The sequence below is a fragment of the Onychostruthus taczanowskii genome, unplaced genomic scaffold (assembly GCF_017590055.1).
Source record: "Onychostruthus taczanowskii isolate IOZ18803 unplaced genomic scaffold, ASM1759005v1 scaffold6, whole genome shotgun sequence".
In the NCBI taxonomy this organism is placed as follows: domain Eukaryota; kingdom Metazoa; phylum Chordata; class Aves; order Passeriformes; family Passeridae; genus Onychostruthus; species Onychostruthus taczanowskii.
Window position 1 is genome coordinate 6037524 of NW_024503679.1, and position 27540 is coordinate 6065063.

The 27540-nt window shown below is 36.0% G+C and overlaps 2 protein-coding genes across 3 annotated transcripts in view; both read right to left on the reverse strand.

Moving 5' to 3' along the window:
- The window catches only part of UNC13C (unc-13 homolog C), a 130016-nt gene extending 117070 nt beyond the window's left edge, over positions 1-12946 (reverse strand). For both annotated transcript variants that reach the window (XM_041418919.1, XM_041418920.1), the window contains exon 1: positions 9845-12946. In XM_041418919.1, coding sequence (XP_041274853.1) covers positions 9845-12818 — 2974 coding nt within the window. In that variant the 5' untranslated portion in view covers positions 12819-12946. The remainder of the gene's footprint in view (positions 1-9844) is intronic.
- A 33-nt stretch (positions 12947-12979) lies between these two features.
- LOC121343348 (protein unc-13 homolog A-like) overlaps positions 12980-27540 on the reverse strand; it is a 43625-nt gene continuing 29064 nt past the window's right edge. Inside the window, exon 8 of the mRNA XM_041418408.1 lies at positions 12980-13069. Coding sequence (XP_041274342.1) covers positions 12980-13069 — 90 coding nt within the window. The remainder of the gene's footprint in view (positions 13070-27540) is intronic.

Genomic DNA, 27540 nt, shown 5'->3' on the forward strand with positions numbered 1-27540 from the left:
TCAAAAAACTACCATTCTCTTGAAGGCTGGGCTCTCTTGACAATCTCTGCCTTGTTAGAGTGATGGCAGGAAGTAAAACTCAGCATGCATTTTAAGCACTCTCTTCTCACCACAGAAAGCACTGAAAAGATAAGGCATATTTATCTTTTGATAAGGTGAAAAGGCATATTTTACCTCCCTCAATACATGTGATAACATTACATGCAACCAAGTAATTAATTATTTGCTGTGAAAACAAATGGATAATTGATTATTGCAAATATTTCTGCATCACAAAGCTAACAATGCCCCGAAGTGTTTGACTTGAATAACTATATCATGCTCTGAGTTGCAGGCTGAAGTCCAATCAGATTTTTCAAAGAAATCCAAGAAAACAGGCCCTTGGTTGGAGAACAAATGTGAGAGTAGTTCCTCTGGACTCTAACAAAAACAAAAACCATGTTCCTTGGTTCTTCTTGAATTGAACATGAGGATTGCACAGAGACATGCAATCTGGTTTATCCTGACAGCACAGACAGAAGTGACAGCAGGGCTGGGATGTTTGGTGGCAGCCTGGGACAGAGGGGTGAGCTGCTGTCCACCTTCGGCCACAGAGAACACGAGGGCAATAGCAGAGAGCTGAGTGCCATAAGAGCGGATCAGAAGGTCAAAGCGTTGGTGACAAAGACACAAGTGCTCACAGCAAAAATGTTTCAGGGGCATTTACTTCATACTGGTTCTATTTTTGGCCCTGATGACTGAAAGCCCATTAGCTGCTGAGCACATCAGATGTGATCTTGAAGAGCAACATCTGGCTTGGTTGCATCAGTAAAACACATAGATCCCAGTCAGCCATTCCAGTAATCAAACCAAATGTGATGAATTGGGAAGACAAAGATTTGCTTCAAAAGTGTATCCCTGTTGTAAAATAAAATGCTAATGGTGGCACATGCATGAGTCATATAAATATAGTACTGTTAAAGAGCAAGAATACCATGTACAGACATGTACTGTCTGAACACCAGTCATATATTCCACAGGGTATGATATTCATAGCTGCTCTTGGCATGAAGTTGTTTCTTCTTCTGTGGAGTTGTTTCCACTTCTGAGATAAGGTTTAGGAACTATTTAAAACAATCTCAAACATTTTAAACATTTAGAAACCCTAAATTAGAAGGCTAAAAAATTTAGATAATCTTAGCTAATTTCAAGACTTACAGCAGTGAAAGAAAAAAATGAGTCAATGTATAATCACATACAAAACAAAAAGATGATATAAAGGCAATAACACTTATTGAGATAAGACAAAGATATCAGATTTTCTTCTGTTGATAAGAAACTAGCTTAACAGATACAAGAGAAGAACAATATTTGAAATATGATTAGCGTTAAATCCTTAAAAATGGTTATTTACTATTATCTTTTATGTTATAGGTAAACTCAAAATCAAATTACAGCTTGTTTTGGCCCTGCTTGAAATAATAAGTTGAAATAATTATGCCTAAACACCAGAGAGAGACACAGATGTTAAGAACTAGTACACTGGAATTCAAAGGATGACTTTTGCTAATATTGGACTTTTTTTTCTTGATAGGACACGCATAAATCCCTCTGAAATCCTCATTCCCATTTTATGGTTAATAGAAAAATGCATGTCTCCTTGTCCTTTACTTTCATGGTTTTTTAGAAAAAGAAAATTTCACCCAACATGCCTTAAAAAGCTCCTAAGAAAAATTCCCCTACTTTATGTTTACAGTACCCTCCTTGCCTTATGGATTCAGAGGAGCATCAGCTCCATCCTGTTTGTGCTAAATGAAAGAGGAAGAGCTACAGGATAAGATTAAAAAGTGCTTCAGTTTATACTCATCCATTTTATAAATATTCCTCTCTCCTGGTTCATTTTTACATTCAATAATAGTACATCTATCACATCTGTCTGTCCTTATTCTATCTTGGTATATACACAGCTGAAAGACAAGAATTCCTTTGGTGATGCTGCAGCTGCACTGGTGATACCCAGAGTTATCCATAGTTTATGGGTCTGTGACAGCATTGACAAATCACTTGCTGCTCCTCCAATAATCTACTCCAGAGGAGCTACTTGAGTGTCAGTCAGCAGATTGCTCTTTGCCACTACTAATTTAGCAAAAACAGATTACAGTATTTCTGTGGTATTTTTTTCTGACTCGTATCCTTGTATGTCTTGCACACCATATTCTTTATCATAGCACCCAAGACATTTTTAAATGGCTCTGTCATCAACACAACCATAAGTCTTGATTTTCAGATTTACTAAAACTTCTTATCTTGCAAGCCATTTTAGGAATATGATCAGGTCTTCAAGGAAACAGACCTCATGATTAGCAAAGTTCTGTCAGCATCAACAATAATTTTGCATCAGAAATAACTGGAGAGGTTTCAGGTATTTAATTCTATTTAGAGTTCCTGAGAGACAGTTGTCCAGGGGTTCCACTGATCATGTGGAAAATGTGCACAAAGGAAAAACCTGGTACCTGTCTCATGGAAGTAGTCAGAATTTCGCTTTGACAGCAAAGGAAAGAATCTCTTACTCTGTTGTAATAGCCTACTTCAGCAATATATGAAAGGAAGACTTGAGCCTATTTATGAAGTCATGTTTTCCAAGCCATTACATTTTTTAAATGTGTGTCTAGATGTTTTTTCAGCCTGATGCTTTAACAGGATTCCTTTTATCCAAAAGCTGCATTCAAAAATTATGCAGTGTTGTTTTGACTTCTAAAATACAACAATCTAAAGGAAATGCTTAAATATTTTGGAAATAAAAATAAAAATTATTTTTCAATCTTTATGATACAATATTATGTTCATTTTCTCAGCAAAACCAGTATAAAAACCCCTTGGAACTAACATTCATGGTCATCTTTCCTCTTAGCTCTAGCAGCTTTAAATTTGTTTAAGCTCAAAAAGAGCAAATGAACTGCATGAATATTTATCAATCTACATTAATTCCACAGTCAGTTAAAATCGTGTTAAATGGCCTCCTGTTTTCATAAGGAGAAGAGTAGCAGAGACTTTCTTTGTTTACAGAGGAGACTAGAAGTTTTAACAAATCAATTTTCTTAAAAACAGAAGTCATTCTCTAAATGGAAGAGGTTTGGGGTGTCTGCTTTTTTGTGTGTTTTTTTTTAATTTTTTTTTTATATTTGGTTTTATTAAACAGTGAAAATATGGATTAATCATCCTTATTGATTAAGGATGTTGGCGGTGGGGGAGGGGGTTTTATTAAACAGTGAAAATATGGATTTCTGTCAAACCTTATTGATTAAGGATGTTGGCGGTGGGGGAGGGGGGCAGTGGTGCAGTTGGAGAGTCATGTGTTGTGGTTCTTTTTTGGTTTGTTGTTGTTTAGTTGGGATTTTGGTTTTGTTTGGGGTGTTGTCTGGTTGGTTTGTTTTTTATGCTAAAAGAATAGGTGTAGCTCTTCTGGGAAAAGACATCTGGTAACAGTAGAATTTTTTGAATCTGAGACTGTTACACAAATGTTGTTGTGACATACATTTCCCTGATGTAAAGCACACTGATTTAGCAGGAGTTACTATGCTAAATTAAACTGTTGCTCTTCAATCTATTTGGTTACTATCCTTTTTACAAAGAGACCCAGTATTATAATCTAAGATTTTCTGATAAAAACAAATACTGTAACCACAGAATTAAAACACAATAAGCCGGAAGAACACTAATATGTTTCCTAGAAGATATATTAAACAGGTTTTTAAATCATTCTTTCACTCACTTAACTAGTGGGGAAAAAGTACAGACTGAGTGTGTAGGAAGCAACTGATACAGAGCATCCTTTCATGAAGCCCCAACTTTAGAGTAGCTGGTGAATGTAACTACTTGCTTTTTCTTCACAGACAAAAAGATGGATGTATCATCTTCATGACTAACTCCTTAGATTTCCTGCCATAATTTTTCAAAAGCAACCTTTCTACAAATCTATTAATCTTAAGCTGGACAGACTGCCATTTTCTGTTTTAAGTTTCTGATATCCCTTTTCTCCATGAAAGGACAGTAGAGAAATACAAAGAGAAGGGTATGAAGACTTATGCCTGACTCCAGTGAAACCAGTAGCAAGAAAATAATGCATTCACTCTCCTGTGCACCAGACAAGCGTACGAAGCTGAGTCAAATCAATATACCTTGGTTCATCAGCACCATCCTGACTGAATTCATGGAGTGATTAATAATTCTTCAGAACACTATTTTACCTCCTGTAATATTAGTGGAGGATTTTCAGAGTGCACACATACACATGTGAAAAAGGAATTGTGGCTAAGCAGTTTGGGTGCAGGAATTTTGTATTTATCATTTTCAACCCACATCATCTGAAAATGTATTTTGTGTCCTCCCATCCTGGACAACTACAGATTCTTATTGCACCACCTCCCCATACCCCCCCAAAAAGCATTAAAGACATCCATCACTTTGTTTACCTGATGAAAAGACAGACACAAACATGGTGTTGAGAAAGAAAACCAAGACAGCTGAAAAAACCGGATTATTAAATTTCTGTGGTTCATTATCATTCCCAATACAGCACCAAAATAGATTCTTTAACTTGCAGTAATCTGGTTTCCTTAGTACCACACATCTACTAAAATGTATAGCAAGAGTAACCATTTCTTCCCCAGCCTGCTTACACAATACATCTGTTCCATTGTGACCATTTTCTGATGTAAACAGAGAAGGAAAGTTACACAGATGAAAACTCTCTGGAATCTTCTTTTTTACATTATTTACATATGAAAAGAACAGCAATAGATCAATCACCTTCTGTTGAAAAGTATTCTGTCCTCAAATTCATCTCTTTATAGATGATACATTAGGTGAATATATGTTCATTTTCCTTAAACATTGCAGATGAACTATATCAGCCACATGAAATACACCATCAGTCCTTATATTAATGAAGTAATTTATCACTCTTATGAAAAAAAACCCCAAACAAACCATAAATAAATGAGATGTGGGAAATCAAACAAAACTGTATCACTAAATACTGTGACTCCAATGTTTTGAAACAGAACAAAAAATCTTGGGGCTTGGTACTGCTGCTACTTTTTATTAACTGTGAGTGTTTCCATCTGGACTAGTCTTTCCCAGTTTTTGAACAAGCTGAGGCTAAAATTCCAGGCAGCTTAGAGTGTGGCCACAACTCAGTTTCAAGCCTTTTTGGGGGATTCTGGGGAATCTGGGTTTACATTAACATACACCTCAACTGTATAAAGTACGTCCATACAGTATCAACTGAAAGCTGCATTAGTTCAAGACAGTTTAGACTGAATTTTTATTTATTGATTTTATTTTATAAAACTTATATTTCATTTTTAACAACAAAATACTTGAAGAAATAAGGTTCAATGAGAACAGAATGTGCTTAGATTTCAAGAATTCCCAAAACATGAATTTTCAAAACATGACAAACTATAACTTTCATCATAACAAAAGAAAACTGATTAAAAAGGGCAAAAGATGACTTACCAACAACCTCTTTTATACTATCTTGTGAACAAGACTGACTGGCATTTGCCAGTCAATGAACGAATAGACATTTCAGTTTGGCACAATACAAGCAAATATACATGTTCTATTTTTATTAATTGCTTCCGTATTTTAAACATTAAATTTCTGCCATCTGTCTAGCACATCCTTCTCTTCCCCAGTCTGCACCAGCAGACTGAAAAGGAACTTCATTTTTACAAACCTCGTCCCCCCCCCCAAAACCCAAACACAACTCACCATATTTTAATCAGTCAATGTGCTTACCCCAAACAATTAATACTCATCTCTAAGTTCTGTTCTTCAGTCAGACATCACAAAGCGAAATACAAATCCTTCCTACAAGACAATAGAAACACTTCCTTCCACTGTGAAAGAGGCAAATCCAATCCCTGTTCCCTGTCCTCTTGAGTTGCCCCTGCACCTGTGTATAGAGTTGGACAAGTCCACCCATCTTGCCATCATAAACAATCTAGAGGTTTCTCTGTGTTTGAAAATTCAGACCAAAGGCATTTTAAAATCAGAATTATTTTTAAAATCTGACATGTCAAATGATAACCAAGACCTTCAACAACTGGAGCAAGAAGCTACTGCTCACAAACTACCACTAATAGAAAGTCTATGTTATCATTGAAAGCAACTGAGAAGAGTGCATGCAACTCTGGAATCTTTTCCAGAGGCATAGTTTCATCAGGACAGAAGATCATACTTATGCTAAGGCAGCTGTAAAAGATAATATAGGGACGGAATGGAAGAAGCCACGAGGGAAAAAAAAAGCTAGAAAATAACAAGTGAGGACTAGAACAATGAATAAAAGTGTTAGTCACTCTCAATTACAGTGTACAAAGAAACAAACAACTGGGTAGCACTTCTTTGATTTTTTCAAGCCACCAATCCCTCCATTAAGATACATGCATCCACGCAATGTCTCTATATCCTTACAGAACTTTAAATCTTAGGATTATGGATGCACTGCTCATGTCTCCTCTCATTCATATAACCTAGTCATTCCAGTATGCATCCAAGACCATTTTTTAATAAATAATACATAAGCAATCAGCCCAGAGTGTATTTTTCCTCCAGCTAGTGACAGAGAATAGGACTATCTTATGGGGTTCTTGTACACTAACAAATTATTTATGTACCAAAGATTTATTGACCTTACCTTGTGCATTACTAGAATGAAAATCATATCATTCTAAACCATTCTTTTGCATTAAATTGGAGAACTAAAACTACTGTATTATAGTAGTATTCTATCCCTGCTTGGACAGATTGTTGTCTAACAACTCCTGCTTACATGGAGGGAAGAAACAATTCATTGAAGAATAGGTTATGATTTGGTTATATAATGAAGATTAATTCAAAGAAATTGTTATCTTTCTAGTACTTTTCCATCCAAAAGTAAGAAATCTGAAGCTGACTGTGAATCAGTTACAGGGTAAGAGAGTAATAAAACCCAAAGAGCATTTATAAAAGTAACGGAAATCCTAGAACAGCTATTAGTCACTTTTAAAAAAAGCTATTATTGCTCCTGCAAATATTAAAATGAAGATTGAATACCTTAAAAACTATTTGCTTAAATGACAAACTAAGTATTCTCTGGACATGCCTAATTACACGCATAAAGAAGGGAAGGCAGGTTGTCAAAAACGAGAAGTTACAAAATATGTTTTGAGAGTTTTGAAGAACTCCTTTAAGAACAGATTTATGAAATGTTTTTTCCTAGACTGTGCCATTCAAGTAATAAACAAAAATTGAAGGTGTTTTGTGTTAGCAGCCAAACTGACATTACAGCCAAACACATCCTTCTTCAAAGGCTGCATACAAAGTATTCAAATATGCATTTCCATATCACAGAACAGCTGAGGCTGGAAGGGAACTCTGGAGGCCTTGTCTAAGAACCCTGCTCAAATCAGGCCACCCAGAGCAGGTTGCCCAGGACTATGTCCAGACGGATTTTGACTATCTCCAGGGACAGATATCCCACCTGTGGATTTCATTATCTGTGAATAGACTGTCTGTAATATCCATTATCCAGCTCACTGAGAGTAAGTTGAAAGTAAAATAAAGGTTTTGCTCCAACAATATTACCTGTTACTCATCAGAAATAGTTTTCAGGTAATATGTTCCTTGAACAGACTACTCCAGCTAGAAAATGTATTTTGCAAGTTTTAAATTCTGAAAAACTGTTATATGTTCTATGGACAGACATAAAGGTAAGAATATCATATTCATCCATAAGATATAAACACATAAAAGACAATAGGTATTGCTGGTAGGTATTGCTAGGTGTGCTACAGCACCTGAAGATCCATTTGTAACAAACCACTTGGTGACTGCTGCAGCAGAATTCCTGACTGAAACAAGTATCCTCCTCCCTGATGGCATGCAAGACACAGTGTGAAGAGGAAACAGAGCTGCTGCTCAAGAGTGAATGCACATTGTTCTCAGAGTAAGCTGAGAAGTAGTGTATTGTAGCAGTTCATTTGTAAATTCCCCTTAACCTCCTGATGTATTCCCTCTCTCCTTTACTTCCCTCCTCTTTTATAATATTCTATATTATTTTATTTTTGGAAACATAAGTGGAGGTCCTAGTATGACATCTAGCAACCATGCAGGTACTTTGCCCCATAGACTACACCCAATATCACATTTTCATAAACTGGTCTTGGTGTCAAATGGCTTCTCTGTAAATATAAGAAATGTTTCAATTATTCAGAAGAAAAAATGTCAATAGATTAAGAGATTGAAAGAAGCTTTTCACCTGCTGGGTTAAAAGAGGAACATACATTTAATTCCTAGAAAGGATTGCATGGGATCTATCAAAGTTAGTTCTCATTTTCTAACAACTGTCATCTACCAGTATACACAAATGCACAGACTTCAAATAGTAGAACCAATTTGGGTTTCAAAATTTGGGGTCTTCCTTGTGTGCTTTCTTTAATTAAGTCCTGAGACCATTATATTACTATTGCACAGTGACTAGGTAAAATGAATGTTGTTCCCTTCTCCCATGCCTCACAAAATCAGGAAAAAATAATGAAAATCCTAGTTATTGATAGCTGTCCATTCATATACACAACACCTAGTATCTAACAGAGTACTGTAGAAAAACAGCGGCAAAATACAAGTGTACAATTGAGTGTCATTGTTTAAATGTAAAACAGACTTTAAAATAAAACTCTACTACTATGAAAATTTAAATGCATTTGTAATTGACTTTCAAGTTGACTATATATTTATTGCAAAAGTAGTTCATGTAAAAAAGAAATACTGTAGTAGCTCAAGCTCATTACTACTGAATACAATCTTTGGCTAAAGGCACAGTTTTTCATCTTTTTGTATGAGATTATTATTATTCCAAGGCAGATAAAGGAAAGATTCAGTCAAGGTGACAATTACCATCTGGCTAGCTACAGTCATTTTGATGCTCCCAATTAAATGCACATGCAATATTATAACGAATGCTATTAGAATTACAGTTAATGTTTACATTGAATATCACCATATTTGTATATTACTAGTATATTACTTTGTCTATTACTAGTAATTACTATGCATATTATTAAAGTTATATATATATGACTGTCTGCTTTGAAGTCTGATAATACAAAAGATAAAATTCATTAAAAAATCAAGGTGAAACCCTCCTGTGAATTTAGTTCCTTCCTAAAGGAACTTCTTCCCACATGGTTGCTACCACTTAAAATCTTGTCTTTCTTTCACACTCTTCTCACCCCATTTTGGGGACTGACAACTCTGAGAGCTTGTTGGGAGTACAAATAAGGACAAGAATCAAAGTAAGAACAGACATAGAATCAGTTCAGACTTTTACTCTTGGAAATACATTACAAGTTATGGGTTGCGTAGGGGAAAGAGCACACTGCCCATCAGGATGAATACAGAACAAACCATGACTTGAAAACTGTTGAAAAAAGCAAGAGTGTAGTATCTGAACACTCCATATTACTCCTACAAATACATTTATACAACCATGAGGAAACCAAGAACAGCATACTATTTAGTTATTTTTAAGACTTAAACCTTGTGAAGTTTAGTTTCCAAGTTACTGAAATTCAAAGAAATATAGTTACTTACAAGCATGTCTGACTAAACATATTCAGAAAACTGTTTAAAAAAAAGATGTGGGAGATTTAATATTTTGATTTCTGTGGAACTATTTCACCCTCTAAACAAAACCAGACACAAGCAGATTTTTTCTGCTGAATTCAATGGGAGCAAGAAAAGGTACTATACAAAAATCAATGTCCAATTCTAATGAGAACAATGTTTTACTTAAAAGACAGTATTAAAACACTATTACCTCCAGCAAGGATCTTCTCCTCCAAATCATTCATTTGTTTCTTGTATGCTTTTAAAGCAGCTTCTTTAAATGATGGTCGTATTCTTTTTTTCTTTGGAATTTCAATAACTTCAGTAATCATCTCCGGGACATTCTGATTTTCATCCTCCCTTATTTCTACTTCAGGAGCCATGTCACTTTCAACTTCCAATATGTCTTCACTGATCACACTGTCAAACTGTGTGTCATATTGTTCTTCTGGTAGCATTGCATATGGAGTTTCATACAAAGACTGGTCCAGTTCATACTCTGGGACCTGCTCACTAGTTTCACTACTATTAGTTCTATTTTCTAGTTTAGCAAGGACTTGTTCCATTACTTCTACATAGTCCGTTTCATTCTCACCAGATGGTTCAATTAATTCTTCCTCATACTCTGCTTTGTAGCAATAAGGCTCAGCATAAACATCAGAATCAAGTGTCGTACTTGATTCATTTGCAGTAGACTGAGATAATGTTCTAAACCTTCCCATAAAAGATGATCCACTGTCTTCATACCCACTTAAACTTTGTGTACTTTTATTCCAGACTACTTCTAAAGCTGACTTAGCACGCTGAAGCGTAGATCCAAATTTAGGAAAGCTGAAAGTCTTATCAGAAAGATCTATGCTTAATCGGCTGTGCCATGATTTAGGGGCAGTTTCCTCTGAGTCGTCACTTGGTAGTTCACTTTGACTTCGGTACATCATAGGCAATTTGTTTTGATTCTGATAAGAGGAGATAGAATTTGTTTCCTGATAATCATCATATTGACCAGTCCACTGACTTTGTGTTTCGCTGTCAAGGCCTGGACAAGATGGAGAAGTACCATCTAGAGTGAAATCATAGCTTTCAGTATCATACTGGAGGTCAGAACTTTGGCCCTTTCCAAAATCTGTCTGTTGGTCTGAAGGGCTGCTCATATCATACCCAAAAACTTCCTGCGTGGATGAGTCTAGGCCCAAATCTGCCCCTTGTTCCAACTGATTCCAGTTTTTCCATGGGGAAAGATCGTCCTGTAAAGAAAGCTGACTATCATCATAATGGTTTATGTCTCCAGACACATGGATTATTCCATTGCTTACTCCACTATCAACAATTTCTATGTTCCCTGATTCATTTTGCTCTGGATACTGCTGCATATCTTGGGCAAAAGTCTGTTCTTGGGAACTGCCATACCAGTTTAGAGAATCATCTTGCCTTCGCTGCCAAAGTTCTCGATCAGAGGAAGACAACAATGAACTGCCATTTGTTCTGCTAAAATACTGGTTTTCTGAAAAATCCTCAGAGTAAGACTGACACAATTTTGAGAAATCTGATTCTGAACGGCTAAGCTTTGGTGTTGCAAAGTCATTCTGTAAATGCCATAAAGGAGTCACATCTGAATAATAGGCCTTTGATTCTTTTTCCATAGTGTCAAATTCTGGTGACTGATTGTCATAACTTCTTCTGTGTGAAAAGGTACTATTGTCAGCAGTTCTGTCAAGGTCTTTAGTGTCTGGGGACTCAGTAGTCCCCTTTGTAGTGCTTGTTTTTATCTGATGTGCTGATTTAGATATTTTTGCATAACTGTTCTTATTTATATCTGATTCCAAGTCTTTATCACTGTCAGGTGACTCCCAGTCATGCATTTTAGATTTTGTCTCCACAGTTAAAAGTTTCATATCCATGCTTTCATATGTCTGAGAGGAAGGAAGTCCTCTTTCTTTTTTATCTTTTATTTCATGGGAAAATATATCTGTAGAAATTCCAATGCCAGTTCCCTTAAGTTTATAAGACTTTTTTAAAATCAAATCTCTCTGTTGTGATGACTCAAAGTAAACAAGAATGGGTCTTGGCTTTGCATTTGGACAATCTCTTTGCTGCCCAAGCCTTTGGGCAAATTCAATTTTAATAGTGCTTTGTGCCTCTGAGAATCCCATTTTTTCCATTAATATTTTGTAAACTATGCTTTCAGCTTTTTCAAGTCGCTCTTCAGGCACATTTAGAAACCTAAGACTTGCTTTGTTTCCTGGGTGGCCTATCTGCTTAATATAGTCATGTATGTCCCGAGTTTCTCTTCTGGACTGTACAAATCCAGTTCGCAATTGTTCAATTTCATTTTGCACAACTTCCACACTACTAGAAATTTCGTCGATTGATTGTTTCAGAGCATTAACATGCCCTCTTAATTCAGAGAGTTCTGTTTCAATTTGACTTATTCCCTGAAGCTCTTTAAAGATCATTTCCATAACATCATGGGTTTGGCTAATACAACCAGTGGAACTAAAGCCAGGTTCAAGTGTATTTGATTTCTGGTGACGGCCAGTTCTGTCCAGAGATTTACTTCTTAACCCCCATGTTCTCCTCCATGAACTTAGCTCCGAGTCTGATGAGACACATTCTTGGCTCTTCTTCCATTTCCTTAGTTTTCGTAAGGCTCCCAGTTTTAGTGTGTGTAAAGTGCGCTCTCCATCCGAACTTCCATCAGAGGCTGCGAGGCTGCTCAAGCTTTTCCTGTTGCGTCGCACAGGCATTGTGTGGGATAAGTATTCGTTTTTCTTGCTATTAGTTTTTACTTCACTTAACGACTCAGAACACGAGCTATCGTTTGAAGACAGGTCTTGAACTATATCTTCATTATTAGTGTTTGCTACAAAAATATGCCTTTGCAGTCCATTGGCAATAGCAACTCTGTAACTGAATGTTGGAGAAAGTGAAAATTCTCTATTGCTTTCCTCTTCTTCTGTTGATAAGTTGCGAGCAGATGGGCACTTTGCAATCTTTTTAACGGTGCTTTTAAAAGTATTGGAAAATTTTGGATTTTTTGTTTGTCCAATCTGACTTATGTCTTGTTCCTTTTTGCTCTGACAACTCTCTTTCCTTTTTGTACTATTTCCCGATTTCTTTGTAAACATTCCTTTGCAAATCTTATATATATAAGATGAGATCAGGCTCTTGAAGAGAGCAGAAACCATGGAGTGCAATTTATTTTAAGCTGTTTCCATAAAACACAATTTTTGATGCAGAGAAGTATTTGTATCTCCAAAAGGATCATTGGCAAATGTTTCAATGGAGACTATAGCCATAAAAACTACTGATGCTGTGGAATAATGCAACAAAAAAATTCTTTAAAAAATCACACATCTGCTTGTTCAAAACAAAATCCTGAAGAGGTTTTGTATGTCTTGCAAAATCTCACTGTGTTGCACATGGATTCTTGAAGTGTCTAAAAAGGAGGGAATGACATTACAATGGCTGTCAAGCAAACTTATCATTCAATAATACTGATGATGTTTTAACTAGGTTACAATGAAAACACAGATGATTCCCCATAATTGTCTGAATAGATTTTTTCCATGAATAATTGAAGCTGAAAACAGTTTTCGGCAATATTGTTAACAACAATTAATAAGTTATACTTATTTCCAGACTTCTTCACCCAGTTTAATTCTCTGACTTTAACAGAGATATTCAGTTTAAAATGCTCTCTGCTTTCTTTCAAAGTACTGACATTTCAATTTAGATCCATGTCATACAGCAGTGATCAAAAAAATGGACAGGGTAACAAATGGTTACTAGCTAATAAAAAAAAAGTAGAAAGTTTTCTCTTGCTTCATCTTTTAGACCAAGGTAGGATTCAGGTACAAGTCAGTATGGTATACATGAAGTGCTGCTCTATCTTGAGATTGAATTATGTACTATGACTATGGTTTGTGGAATAGTTGCTTTGATACCAGACTTTAATATGCTCTGATAAGCCAGGACTCAGAAGCGGGCTTATCTTTTTGGTTTTTCTTCTTTAAGAAGTAAAAATTAAATAACTCATAAAGCATAAAAGAAAATAATGACAACTAATGGAAATTCTCATTCAGGTTATTAAATTTGACATTTTTCTGGTAACAGAAAAAAACCTCCCCATAAACCTACAAAAGCATGGTTTACAAGTTGCAGGACATAAACAGGTGCCATTTCAACAGGAAAGCTATTTGATCTAAAAGAAGTCTAAAAAGCTTCCATGGGGAAACTTCTATCTCGAGGTTTCTACTCCATAATACAAAAGCTTGTATTCCATAGAAATGCAGTCAATACATTTTAAATATGTCAATGTATTCTTCTGTACAGCATACCATTCACCTCCCAGTTTCACGGCTGTGGAGTAAAAAACAAGGCAACAAGCTCAGAAAAATCCAGCTCTGAAAAATCCAACAAAGAAGTTATTAAAATGGCCATCTTGGTTTCTAAAGCAGCTAAAAATTCTTTGGCAGAATAAGAAGTCTGTTTAGATAAAGGGTACACAGAGGGTTAAAAATTGCACTGTGGTGTCTGAAGAGGAGTAGAGAATATGAACTTTGTCTGCAAACATCCTGGCACTCTATGAAACATCATGGTCCACTGACACACCTCAAGATCTGGTCTTTGCATTGCATAATTTGTCTTCATAGACCTTACTATTATATTCTACATATTGATTCATTACATATATACACATATGTAATGGCAAATAATAAACACTTACCCCTGATAAATACTACAGCAGCAAAATGCACTGTGCTGCACAGAGCACAGGCAAAGCTGCTAAAAGCCTGGTTGACTTCTGGAATCCTGGAACAGAGAATGTAAACAGACTCATCGCCTTTCCAGTTATAACAAAACTGGGATGCAGAGTGAGCCAAAGAATAGAAAACATTCTCCACCCTTCCCAAAGTGGCTATTTATTGTTTTATAAAAAGATGAAATATCTGTGGGACATGAATCACATTTTTAACACATATGCATCAGCACAGTCCTTGCCACTTTTTCTTATAGGCTTATGCCTAAAGCATCAAGAGTGAATTAAGAGCAAGCAATATTTGGAAGTAAAAGAATGGTCAATGAGACTGCATGCAATTTTCAAGGAATGCAAAAGACATCTCTCAGAATATTGATAAGTTTTCACTAGATCCAAGGCTGCCTTGGTTTCACATATTATTAGCAGAGAAAGGAACCATCTTGGGACACTTTTCAATGTCAAAGGCATGTTTCTGGATGTAGAAACACTTGTTAACCATTCAGCTCTTACACTGAATGCTTGTAACCACTTATTGAGCAAGATTTGAAGTGTGATTGCCTACCTCCTTTGCCCACATAGCCACAGATTTTTAAATGCTCTCTTACATAAACTTCACTTAGATGACTTGGACATTCTTCAAATGACTTCAAGAATGTAAAAACAAGCCAGAAGGCTTGTTTCCTGTCTCAGTCTAAAAAGCATCAAGAAATAATGAAGTTATCACTGGAATCTGGAACATTTCCATTCACTTTCAATAAGGTTTAATGCTTCTCTGCAGAAGAATCTTTATTTCCAGCAAGCTATATACATATATATATGTGTGTGTGCTTTATCCAGTGTGTAACCAATGACAGCAAGCTATATATATGTGTGTGTGTGTGTGCTTTATCCAGTGTGTAACCAATGCTTTTTATCAGAGATAACTGGAAGTATTACAAATAGCTGAACATTCAGAACGGAATTTATTTAAACCCAGTTTCTGACAACGCCATAGTGAATTAAAAGCTGTACTGTTACAAACACAGGGACATGTGCTAAATGGAGCAGATTTATGTTCTCTCATGCGAGTTCTATTCCATCTCAGCTGTATTAGTCATATGATCTGCTAATCAGTTTACAGCCTACCATTGCTGTGTCAAAATCTCATTTTCTACAATAGTACGTTTACACATGGAATCAAGTTTGAGTCATTACAGATCTCATCCACTTTCTGTAAAGCTTTACATAGGTTGTTCTTAACATTTTAAATCAGTGTAAAGTTAAAACTCCATAAGATAAGAAAGTTTTTCAAGAAGCACATAGAATGAAGTAATTTTTTTGAATGAGCTGCAAGTTGTCATTTGGAGATTTTCTTGTTTTATCCAGGTCTTCTGATAAACCATTATGATCTAATTTTTACAATTCTCACTTTGCTTATATATTGATGAAAACAATTTTTATTATGAAGTTAAACATCACAGGGTTAACCCATTCTAAGCATAAGAATTCATGTTGAAATGTTACAGATGTGAGATATGGACTTTATACTAGATGGCAATAGAGCAGGAAACTGGAAAGAGTTACGGAATATGAGACCAGAACTAAATGAAATTCTTAATAGGGTCCTTCTATAAAGAAAGGACAAACTGACATATCCATCAACTTTTGACCCATAGCAAGTCTGAAAATAGCGTTGTCAATCAATTGTTGTCAATTGATGGTGAACAGATAATGTAGACCAGTTTCAAGCACATTCAACTGGATTTGTTCATAACAAAGCATTGTCAAAATAAAAATGTCAGTTGGAAGCATCATTTATAAAAGATTTTTTCCAAGTCTAAAACTAATGTGTCAGGTAGAATGGGGGAGGAGTGGGCAGAGTTAAAAATGATAGCTTTTAAAATAATGCAAACAGAATATTTTAGTTACATATCTGAACACCAGACCCACATTTAAAAAAATATTTTAACAAATCCAGCCCTTTATTTTTATAAAAAAGGAAAAGTGAATCATCTTAAAAATATAATTTTAGTATTTAAATAGAATAGCTAGATCACTGCTCAGCTTCTGTTCAGACCCTAGTAAATGAAGGTGCAGAGCAGCAGCTCTCCAGTAAGAGGTACCTTTATGGATGCAGACTGTCCTCTTATAAAGTAAGAGCCAGGCAGAACCATAGTCTTGCTTAACCTTCACACTATTAATCAACTACAAGGGGTCTGTGTGTATTGAAAGGGGGCAGGCAAGAAGGTGAGACTGAAGTGCAGTTACTCTCTATAAAATACTCTATGACAGTTCATGTTCACAACACCAAGATGGTAGGGGGAACTAAAACAAAACCAAGACATCTTCATCTGCAGCAATATCAGTCTGTATTACTGCCAAAATAGTCACTAGAGTCTATAGACAGAAACATATTTTTGTGATATGCAAAATACTCCCCAGAAATTAATTAATTAAACATAACCACAAAAAAGTGTAAACAGTCTACCCTGCATCTGCAGAAACTGAGCCTAAGAGAGGTTCTCTAACCATCAGGAACATAAGGAATCAATAACAGAACTGAGATATACAGATTTATTAATTATGGTATTTTACTAATCTTATGCTTGCCTGGGAATAAGTTTATCTTGACATAAATGTACCTGCCCTCAGCTCAGGTCTGCTGGGTGAAACCTATGCTCCCTTCCTTTTGACAAGCATTACAGTGTACACTCCACATTGCTTCATTAATTTACTATAACAGGAGCACTATACTGACAACCATCTCAGATGACCTCATTCAGAAGAACTTAATTTAGAGCACTTATCTGCTCCTCTATATTCTTCCTAAATTCTCCTTGTGGTCTTAATTACTGACATTTTTAATCTGTGTAATTTGTGAGTCTCAAAGTAAAATGACATTTTTCTTAACACTGCATGTGCTATGTGGGGGACCTGCCTGAAGACCCTGGCAGAGGCAGGGCCGAGAGCAATGAAGAGACCAGCCTTCTCTTTTGGGTAACTACTCTTTGTTCCAAGAAATCCCGAGGTTTTCACAGCAGCAAACTTCTGCCTATCCTTTCAGCCCCTCCAAGATTCACACAAGAGCATGGAGTGCTATCAGCACTCTCACCCTTTGGCTAGGAAGCTGTTCTTATTCTTCAAAATTATTTGGAAAGTTTACTATATCTGCTTATTTACCTGGTAATATCTCTTTGGAGAGATATTACTAGGTAATTATTATTATTATATTATTATGATATTATGATATTATTATGATTATTAGATATTATTATGGATCCTGCTATTTATGCATATCTAATCACCCTCAGAATGTGTTGCCTTCTCTATTTATGAGAATGCAAAAAGTAAAACTAACCACTAAACTGCTGATTCACACCCCAGTCTTAAGAGCCTACAATCTGCTTATTTTTTAACCCACAAGACCTACTAATGTCCTGAGGATGTTGCACACATATTCATGGGTACATTACAGATTCTTCCAATCTAAAAATTTAACAGTCATACTGCAAGAGTGGTCATTCATGTCTATTATGTATCTCTTTGTACTAATTTGTAATGTAGAGAAATACACTGTCTTCAGATTAGCTTAGAAGAAATTGTACATTCCTAGCAAACTAGTATGAATAATTTTTCTGGAGAGAAAAGTCATCTTCACTGCTTCTCTACTACTATGACCACTAGGGAAAAAGAGAGGAATTTTTTTTTGTTCAGTAAAAGATGGGGTTTTTTTGTAATTACTTTTGAAGACAGACAAATTAAAGAAAACCCCATTATTTTACAATAACTTGCAGAATTACATTTTTAGTTACACTATTCTCTACACCTTCGTATTTGTAATATTTGCATTTTTCTCTACAAAGTTTTGTTAAGGCAACTGAGGCTACTACAATTCAATTTTTTAACTACTAATAAGATTTTTGAAAGCATTTAGAACACTATTTCTTTAGAAACAAATCTATAGTGTGATATTTAAATTACAAACATGAAAACCTGTAACTGAAGCAACTGTTCTTAAAGGTCAACAGCCTTGACTAGACTAAAAACAGAGGAAGAGATTTGCCAAATACAGTAGATGAATACTGAGATGTAAAAAGCTATAGAACAGATTCTAAAGGTAAATTGTGGAGAGCCCATAGATGATGTAGGCCAGTTGAACGTGCACACAAGAATGAGAGACTGCAGATGATTCAGATAACAGCTTCAATATTATTTGACTAAATGTACTGACTTCTTTCTCTTTAATCTTTCTAGTTGTTTCCTTGACTTTTTCAACTAAAAAAACCAAAAGAAATTACACTGTAGTGTATGACCAGGTGGTAATAATGACCTTTTCCCCCTCTTACACCTGTATACATGATATATGCTGTCCCATACAAAATCTTGGTTTTGGTCAATACTCAGTTCAAAACCTTCTAAGATTTAGACAATTTCACCAAATAGTTAATTTCTATTTAAATGCAGACTACTAAAGGAATGGAAGACATGGGGAGGGAAAAGTTATTTGCTGACTATATGGAGATTACTGTATAACTAAGTCAGTGCTGGACATATTAGGTTTGTTAGACTATTATCAGCTTGCTATTATGTCTGATTACCATATGTAATAATCAGAACCTATTTAGTGCCTATTAAAAACCAGAAAATATCAACATATATTTTGACTTAATCTCAGTTCTCTCCCTAGTTTTGCCTGTGTTTTAATACAGGGTCTTTTAAACATTACATCCTGGGAACCCAAGTGATTTAATTTACACTGAAGCATAACATATAGGCAGATACTGTATTTCCAGTATACTTAGTGTACTCAAAGTTTCTTTTAACACTAACATTTCAAAAATTTCAGCAACATTTTAGGATAGTAATTCCATCAGAAAAGATAATTAAAAAAACAACAAAAACACCCATCCCATTTTTTTTCCAGGTAAGAATTTTAATCCTCCAACTGTACTGGCCTGAGCCTTGAAATGGGCAATGTACTGCCCTGATTAGATTTCTGTTGGACAGTTTACCATTAACTCAGTGACCACATGTGCACTACATCAGTCTACAGCTTTGATTTTTTTTTTCTTTGTTTAAAGTTTGAGGGCATTTTTTTTAACTACTTAAAAGTAGAGAACAACTTTACATGGGCAAAGTAAGCCCTCTGGATTCCATTCCTCTGAACACAGAGATTTTACATGTTTTCTAAAATCTAGTAAACTAATAGCACATCAAACTTTTAGAACAAAAAGTTATGAAAAGGAAAGTTTTTGATGAAGTGGTCTTTCATTTGAAAAATGGTAGCAATTGTCTGTGATATTTAATTTGAAAAATACCACAAGCACAAATGACTACAAGTACTGTTGACAACAACATACACTAGGATGAGTGGGCAGACACAGATAGAAATCCTGCTTAACACCTGAAATTACATTCACTGATAAGGATAGTAGACATTAAACACGTTTCTAAATTTTTTGCAAAAACTTTATTTAAAAACCCCTCTGCTGTCTTTGCTTCAATATACTGACAAGTATGGTACTCAGATTTGTACCTGAAAGCAAGAACCTCTGCTTCCAACCTAAGAGAACGACACAGGTGAGAAAAATAAAACCAGTGTAACAACCTTCTTAGGTGCCAAAGAATTTTTAGGCTTCACAGCTGTAGTGGTCTCACAAGGTAGAAGCTATTATACCACATTCTTCCAGGATTTTCACAACACTACAGTTAAAGGAAAATTTGGAATTTTCAGTCCTTATTGATGTTTTAGTGAATTGGGAGATATTCTGAGCTGTGAGTATTCTTTTACTGTGTAACACTCTGGAAACCCAGTACTTTACCTGAGATTTCCTAAGTATTTTCACAGCAACATATAGTCATTATGGTAATGTGCTGACATCACTGCAGGATCAAGCAAATGGTATAGTGACAGAAAACCTTTATGCAACTCTCCAAGTTGTGCATATTCACCTTAAAGAATCATTATTTATTTTGCATCATGGCTTTTTTCTTTGAGGCAGCTAATCTTAATTCATAATCATAATTCCTAACATTATATCCCTTACAAAAGGAAATTGTGATGAATGAAACATGCTTTAAACCTTCTACTTTTATATTCTACTTTTCATTCATCTTAGTGCTTTTAGACTTAACGTTCTCTCACTGCTTTTCTCACTATGTTGGTTGATTTAGGTAAGATTTAGCACTGACTTTTAGAATATTTGTATGTGTCAAGTAACCTTACATTTTCAATTGTCAGATCATGGTTGTGTATTACACTAAAGAAAGGCATCTATTTTATATAATCACCAACAGGAAACAAGTATAGTGTCACCCTCTCTGTGAAAAATAGCTACAACTTTACAGACAGTTTAGTTTCACATCAGAAAGCAATTGATGTTACACCAATGAATGTTTTTAAGGCATAAGAGTTCCTGCCAGCCAGGGGTTAAAAATAGTATTATGATGCTGGAACTAATATTAAACCTTTTTGGATCAACACGTTATTAAAAAAAAAAATCTTACTTGTAATTAGGCTGCATTGAAATTACAAATGCAACAGAATGTTTTAAGATATTTCAAGACTAATGAAAAATCCAACAAGCATTAAGTGTTTTAATACATTTTTACTAGACATAAGACAACTATCAGTGTCCTTAGTTTAAGGGCACATAGCTTTGTGTTCTATTTCACTTATTACATGTCAGCTGAAAGGATACATTAATAAGGAAGTGCAAAAGGAGGCAGGTGACTGAAGAAAGGTGAGGGCTAAAGAATGCAGTCATATTTTTATATCTGCATAATTATTCCTCTTAAAGCAAAATGAACCATCAATCTCATAGTAAAAAATTAGTTTCAGCTACTATTGGCCTCTGAAATCACAGAAGGAAAAATACTAATGTTATCTTCTTGAACCTAAAATGATGGACAAAAATATATGAAATTGTTATGGTGGTTTTTTAGGTTGTGGCTTGGAGAACATACATAACAGAGGGTATTCTAAGACGTAGATTTAGCTGTGGAACAGAAACAAACATGTAGTCTAAGCAAGCTGCCTCTTCAAAAGAAAGCTGCAGGGTGTTCATCTTGGAGATTAATCAAGATCCAGAAATACATAAGCATCCGTAAAGCTCAATTTATTACTAGCCTATCACAAATCAGGAGAAAGGTACTGACATAAATAAGCAAAACATACTGTATTTTCACTGTGTATTCATATAATTATTTTGTTTATATTTTGATATCAATTTAACCAACTCATTGAAAAATCCAACACCATACTGTCTTACTCAACTTATACTGTGAAGTTATCAACCTTACAAAATACCCTCTCCCAGTTTTTAATGAAGTGTTAATTCCAGAAGCCCAGACAGTTTCATCAACATTATAGCATTAGAAAGCAAATCAGTTACAAATCAATGCATTGCATTAGCAAGAACAGCAGGAGATACATTCAGAATGAAAATAAGCAAAGGAAACAAAGGAAACAGAAAACTGTATGCAGACTAGACAAAAATACAAAGAGCATACATACCTGGATTAAATTCTTCTTAAAAATAAAATACAAATTACATACCACCATCTTTATATTATTTTCCATTTATGCAGAAACACTGTATAAAAATCCATTACTATTTTGCCGTTCTTCCTTCAGCCTTAAATGATACAACATGAGGCTGCTTCCCAGTGATTCAAGTCAAGTGCAGTCAGGCATGCTGCTAGTCTGCAACGGTATCTGTTCTAAATTCCACGGTATTCCCTAGGCGGCATTAAACGGGGATTTTTTTCCTTCCTCTCCCATCTTTTTTCCCCCTCCTACAACTTGTGCTAACCGCTAAGAGCAATCGTGATGTTAGCTACTAATTCATTCTGCAGCTCAGGGTTGTTTCTCCTCTGTAATAGCAGAGCAGGAGTCAGCGTCCTACTCCGGCTCAAAAACAACATCAACACGAGAGAACAGTAATCATCCTGGGGCTTTATGTGCCGGGAACTTCCCCCGCTGCTGTTTTCTCCTGCCACTGCTCCCGAATGCAGCACCCGCTGCAATAGGCACAGCCCTGCTGCGTGGCAGGCAGCCCCTCTGCTCGCAGAGCCACTCAGGCTCAGGGAGCAGCCTCGCTCACAGGAACAGCACATGCAGTGCGTCGGGGGAGCTGCCAGGTGCGCATCCGTGCCCGCAAGGGGAGCAGCGGGAGACAGCGTCTCTTGCTTGGCAGGGCTGTGTTCCACCCTAACCTTTTATTCATCAGTCTGACACGACCCACAGAAACGATTCTGTAGCAATTTCTTACAGCACTGCTTTCATCAACAGCTGATAATATTGGTAATGAATCTGCTAAACACCCTTCATAACTACTATCATTCCATGACTGAAAGGTGCTCCACATAATAAGAATTATCTCTCTCACTTTCCATGAAAAGGACTTATATGACCCCAGTGAATACCTAGGCAGTAGGACTCAGCCATTTATTTACTGCAATTCAAATAGCAGAATGGATTACTATTGTGCATGCAGTTAGTCAATTATCCTGCACAGAATACATCAGATGTTTTTTCAAATCTTAACAGGTTTAGTAGTGTAAGGCCACATGCAGCCTTACACATATTGAAAATATATTTAAAACTGACACAAGAAGGACTACAGAAATGCATCCAGAATGAGCCTATATAAAACCATTCTATAGAGTGTACACACAGCCAGTGTGTAAATGTTTCACAAAACATGTGAACAGGCATAAACCCACAGATATGTGATTATCCTCTTTAATCTTGGGAGACAGCATGACTGGAATGCCATAGTGAATATTAAAGTATGTATCTTTTCTGTATAAAAATTAAACCCTCAAACTTTGGATAGTCTGTAAGAACTGACATTTGTAACAGAAGTTAAATATGTACTAATTACTTAGAAGTGAAGTTACCCAAATTCATAACAAAGTTACATTGTCCCGATGTTCACACACTTCTCACATAGATAAGAGGTCGGTCACTTTCTAGAGTAAGTCTATGAGGAGATGCTTTAATTTTGTAGAGTAGCTGAAGTTCGCAGAGGTTTGGAAGCCCAGATAGTTGTCAGTGACTGTAATAAAACTCCTGTGCATCTTGAGAAAACATCCACAGCAGTTTTTGAAAAACTAACACAAAAGAGCAATTTGTATGTGTGGGCCCTATGCACTGTAGTGCAACCTGATATGTTGATGAAGTTGGCCTTGAAGAACTCTCAGGATTCACATTGATTTACACTATTTCCCAAACAGAGTTTAAAGAAGTAACTTCCACACATAGAAGGAAGAGAAGAAATGCAATTACATGTACATATACAACATACATAAAGTTGTTTCAACTTGTTACACAATTCCAGCCAAACTCTGTAACTTAATGGTGAAAACAATGAAAATCCCCGCAAAGAAAACGCTATCACCACCAACCCCAAACAAAAAACCCAAACTCCAATGGGCAGCTATAAGCCTGCATGGAGAAAACATCTATTCTTTGTGGCTATTTCCAAGATCACTTTATCATGACTTTCAGAGATTATTCTTTGAATTCTTAGAAATAAAAGTCTGTCCCCTGAAAATACTTCAGTAATTTCCATCATTACTTTTGTGTAATAAATCCAGCATTAAATAACATATAATTATTTTAGATGTTACTTGACTATTTCTACTGTGTAATACTTATATTGAATGGTGACAGTTGTAAACTGATAGAAGACTTTGAAGCAGTTTGTATTTCAATATGTATTTCAGCCTGAAAGTGGGAAAAGCTGTCACACAACTAAGCTATCTTTCCCCTGCACATCACCTTGCCAGTTTGCTTAAGGGATGGCTGTATCTCCCCATTTATCAAAGAAAGGCAATAACTGTCAATTCCGGAATCCAATCCGTCAATTAGAAAGCCACCTCGCGGGACAGCTCTGGAGTCACGCCGCCGTGCCCAAAGGCAGCGCCGCAGCCGCAGGGCCGCGCCCGGGCAGCGCCGGCCCCGCCGAGCCCCGGGCCGCGCCGGCCGCTCCCCGCGCGCCCCCTGCCGGCCGCGCCGCAGCCCCGAAGCCGCCCGAGCGCTGCCGCTCCTGTCCCTGGCACGCTCAGGGTTCTGTAGGTGCTTTTCTCCACAAAGGGATTTGTTTTCTCTACGCTATTTTTTTTACTGCCAAGCTCAATGTTTCCTACTGAAAAGGAGGGTTTGCAATAAGAAGGGGAAAGGAAAAATAACTGATCTTGTATTTAATAATGTACTTGTGAGCTGGTTTAAGTTTTACTTCAGATGACCGTGAAAAATGCTTCAGAGATTCTGAAGTTAAGATGGAATTTAAGCTACATCTTATTCTGCATTAAAACTTTTGCAGACTTTTTTTTTTTTGCCAAGTTTATAAAATTATGCTGTTTGAATTCTATTAAGTGAAATAAAATAACATCTAAGGTTTTTTGTTTTAAATATCTATTAACAGGGAAGAGACAAGCAATGTAAAAACACAATTGTTTCTTGTCAGCTGCACTTTAATCAAAATTTGGCTCTGATTTCAGACAGGATCACAAGATAGGATCATAGCTGAAAAGCAAATACAAGGGACAAAAGCCTAAAAATAACTGAAAAGAAACAATTTTAACAAATTTAATCAAAATTTGGCCCTGATTTCAGACAGGATCACAAGATGGGATCATAGCTGAAAAGCAAATACAAGGGACAAAAGCCTAAAAATAACTGAAGAACAAATAAAGAAACACCATAATTTTTTATTTTTTATTTACCCAGGAGGGAAAAATGAGCTTTCTCCTCATTCAGATTTATCAAGCACCTAAATAAATGTAATGTATTTGAAGTGGTAACTTACGAACAATATATGCTAATTCTGAAATTTAATTCCCCATTGTGGTCTTTCCTTATGACTATTTTGTTCATTGTTATTCTCTAGGAATGTGTTCTCTCTAGAAGCTGTTTTAGGTTTTTTGTCTACGGAAGTAGAAGCCTTGCTAAAGCTTTTTTAAATGAAGAATCTGGCTCAGTTGCTACTTTTCCTGTGGGGAACTGGTCTTAGGCTGCCTTTATCTCAAGCCTCAAGCTTTCTCACTCTTACCCTCTGGTTCTCTGCCCCATTCGCCTATGGGAGAACAAACGAGCAACTGTGGGGTTTAGTTGCTGGCTGGGGTTAAACTACAATAATAGGGTAAAGCATATTGAAACAGAAGTGACAGAGTGGAAGAGTTATAGCATCTTCATTCAATACAATGCTCAGTCATATACTTAAACTCAAGTACATATTTAACAGTACTACTAAAGGTGCTAATTAAGAGCCATCTCAAGACCTGTCAAGAGTGGCAGCAGCATAGGAAGATTTAGAAAAGAGCGCACCTCAAAACTTGAAAAAAAAATTTATTTGGTAGTGAATTAAAACATTCAACCCTGCAAATTTGAAAACAGGTAAAAAGTAGATCACAAGAAAGATCCACAGTGATGAAGTAGGAACTCTAAGGCAGATGCTGCAAGGATTCAACACAATGAGAGATTGCAACAATTGTGAAGTCACATCTTTTATAATACACAGAGAAGCAAGGCAATTTACTGTCCTGGATCTTTTTTCCCCTAGGCCTTCTCCCTCCAGCTGCTGCTTGGATTCCATCAATATAATTCATTAGCTTTTCAGTATATGACCTGTCACTCTTTGTGCTAGGATTCAGAGTTCATCAGTGCTCCATTCTTGGTTGCTCTCAGCTCTCTCTCCTATCCTACATCTCCTACAGAAATGATTGCTGGTTATCTCTCCTCACCTTAGGGCTTGCTTCCCTTTCTTGCACTGTGAGAGGTTCTCTGCCAATCCTCATAACTAGCAATCCCAATTCTCTCTAATGGAAAGCATTCTTGCCTTCACAATCCTATTTATCTTCACTACATTCCAAAAGGCAGCTTTTACCTCCACAGAATGGTGCCCATGAAGATCAGTCCAGTTGATTCAAACTAACTGGCTTATTTTTCTTGCTTTATGTGAAACATCCATTGTCACTTGTAAATTTTCCCTGATCAAAGCCCTGTTGAGTTTCAGTCTTTGGAAGCATTTTTTTTAGGCATTCCCTCAAATGGTTACAAAACACACTATAATTCAATCACAAATGTGCACCAGGAGCTGTATAATTCTACAAGACATTAAATTAGCCACAGGTTACCAATGAAACCAGTAATAAATGATTTAACATCAGACCAAACACAACCTGCAAAATGCTAAAACATGGTTACTTGAAACAGCAGGAAGAGAAAAAATGTTACCATGGTGCCCTTTTGAACTCTGAAGCAAAGGAGAGAACTGAAGTTTAATGGTGGAAGAGAGCACATTGCTTTCCTGTTTGTTGATTTTCTATAATGGTCAAAAGCAAAAGTTTAAATTTCTTATTCTCTATTGTGAATCATTATATCTCACCTTTCACAGAGAAAAGCAGTGATAATTCTTTTTCTGAGCTTGCCTAACAGAACCCTCAAACAATGATACAGCAGCTTACAAAGGTTTCTCCCAGGGTCCATAACACTTAATGCCTTCAATTAATTGAAGAAAGCAATTTTCAACTTTCACATTGATTTAAGGCAGGAAGGGCAGGGAGTAAATCATAGACTATCTAAACTCACAATACCATAGGAAGATCTAAGTTAAAATAAGTCTTCAAGTAAATTAACTGTAACTCTGGTCAGATTAAAAAAAAAATCTCCATTTTATTTTCTTCATAATTATATCAAATTTTGAAATATTTTCTCCCTGAGAAACTTTCAGAGGATGTCATTCCAGAGGGAAAAGGGGAAAAAAAATTACCTAAAATGATAGGAAGTAGAAGAAACAAAAATCAATTTGTTCAGAATTGATGTGCAACACAATCTTGAACTTCTGCCTTTATCCTTTTGTCAAAGTAAGCTTTCTAAACACCACTTTTTGAAAACCTTAAAGGCAACTATGAAGTGATCTTGGGACTGTTGGTCCAATTGCCCCACACTGACCTTTGTACCTTCTTCATGTAAACGCAGAGTTCAGACCCAAGATAGACAAAATTCTTTGTATTATAGGACTGCTCGATATAACCCATTACTAATTTTCTTCAGATACTATATATATATTAAATATGTGATTTATAAAGCAAAAACATCCCAGAAATTCCTTTAGCTTATCAGGTATATTTTGAGCTTCCTCATGCACCAATTAGCATTC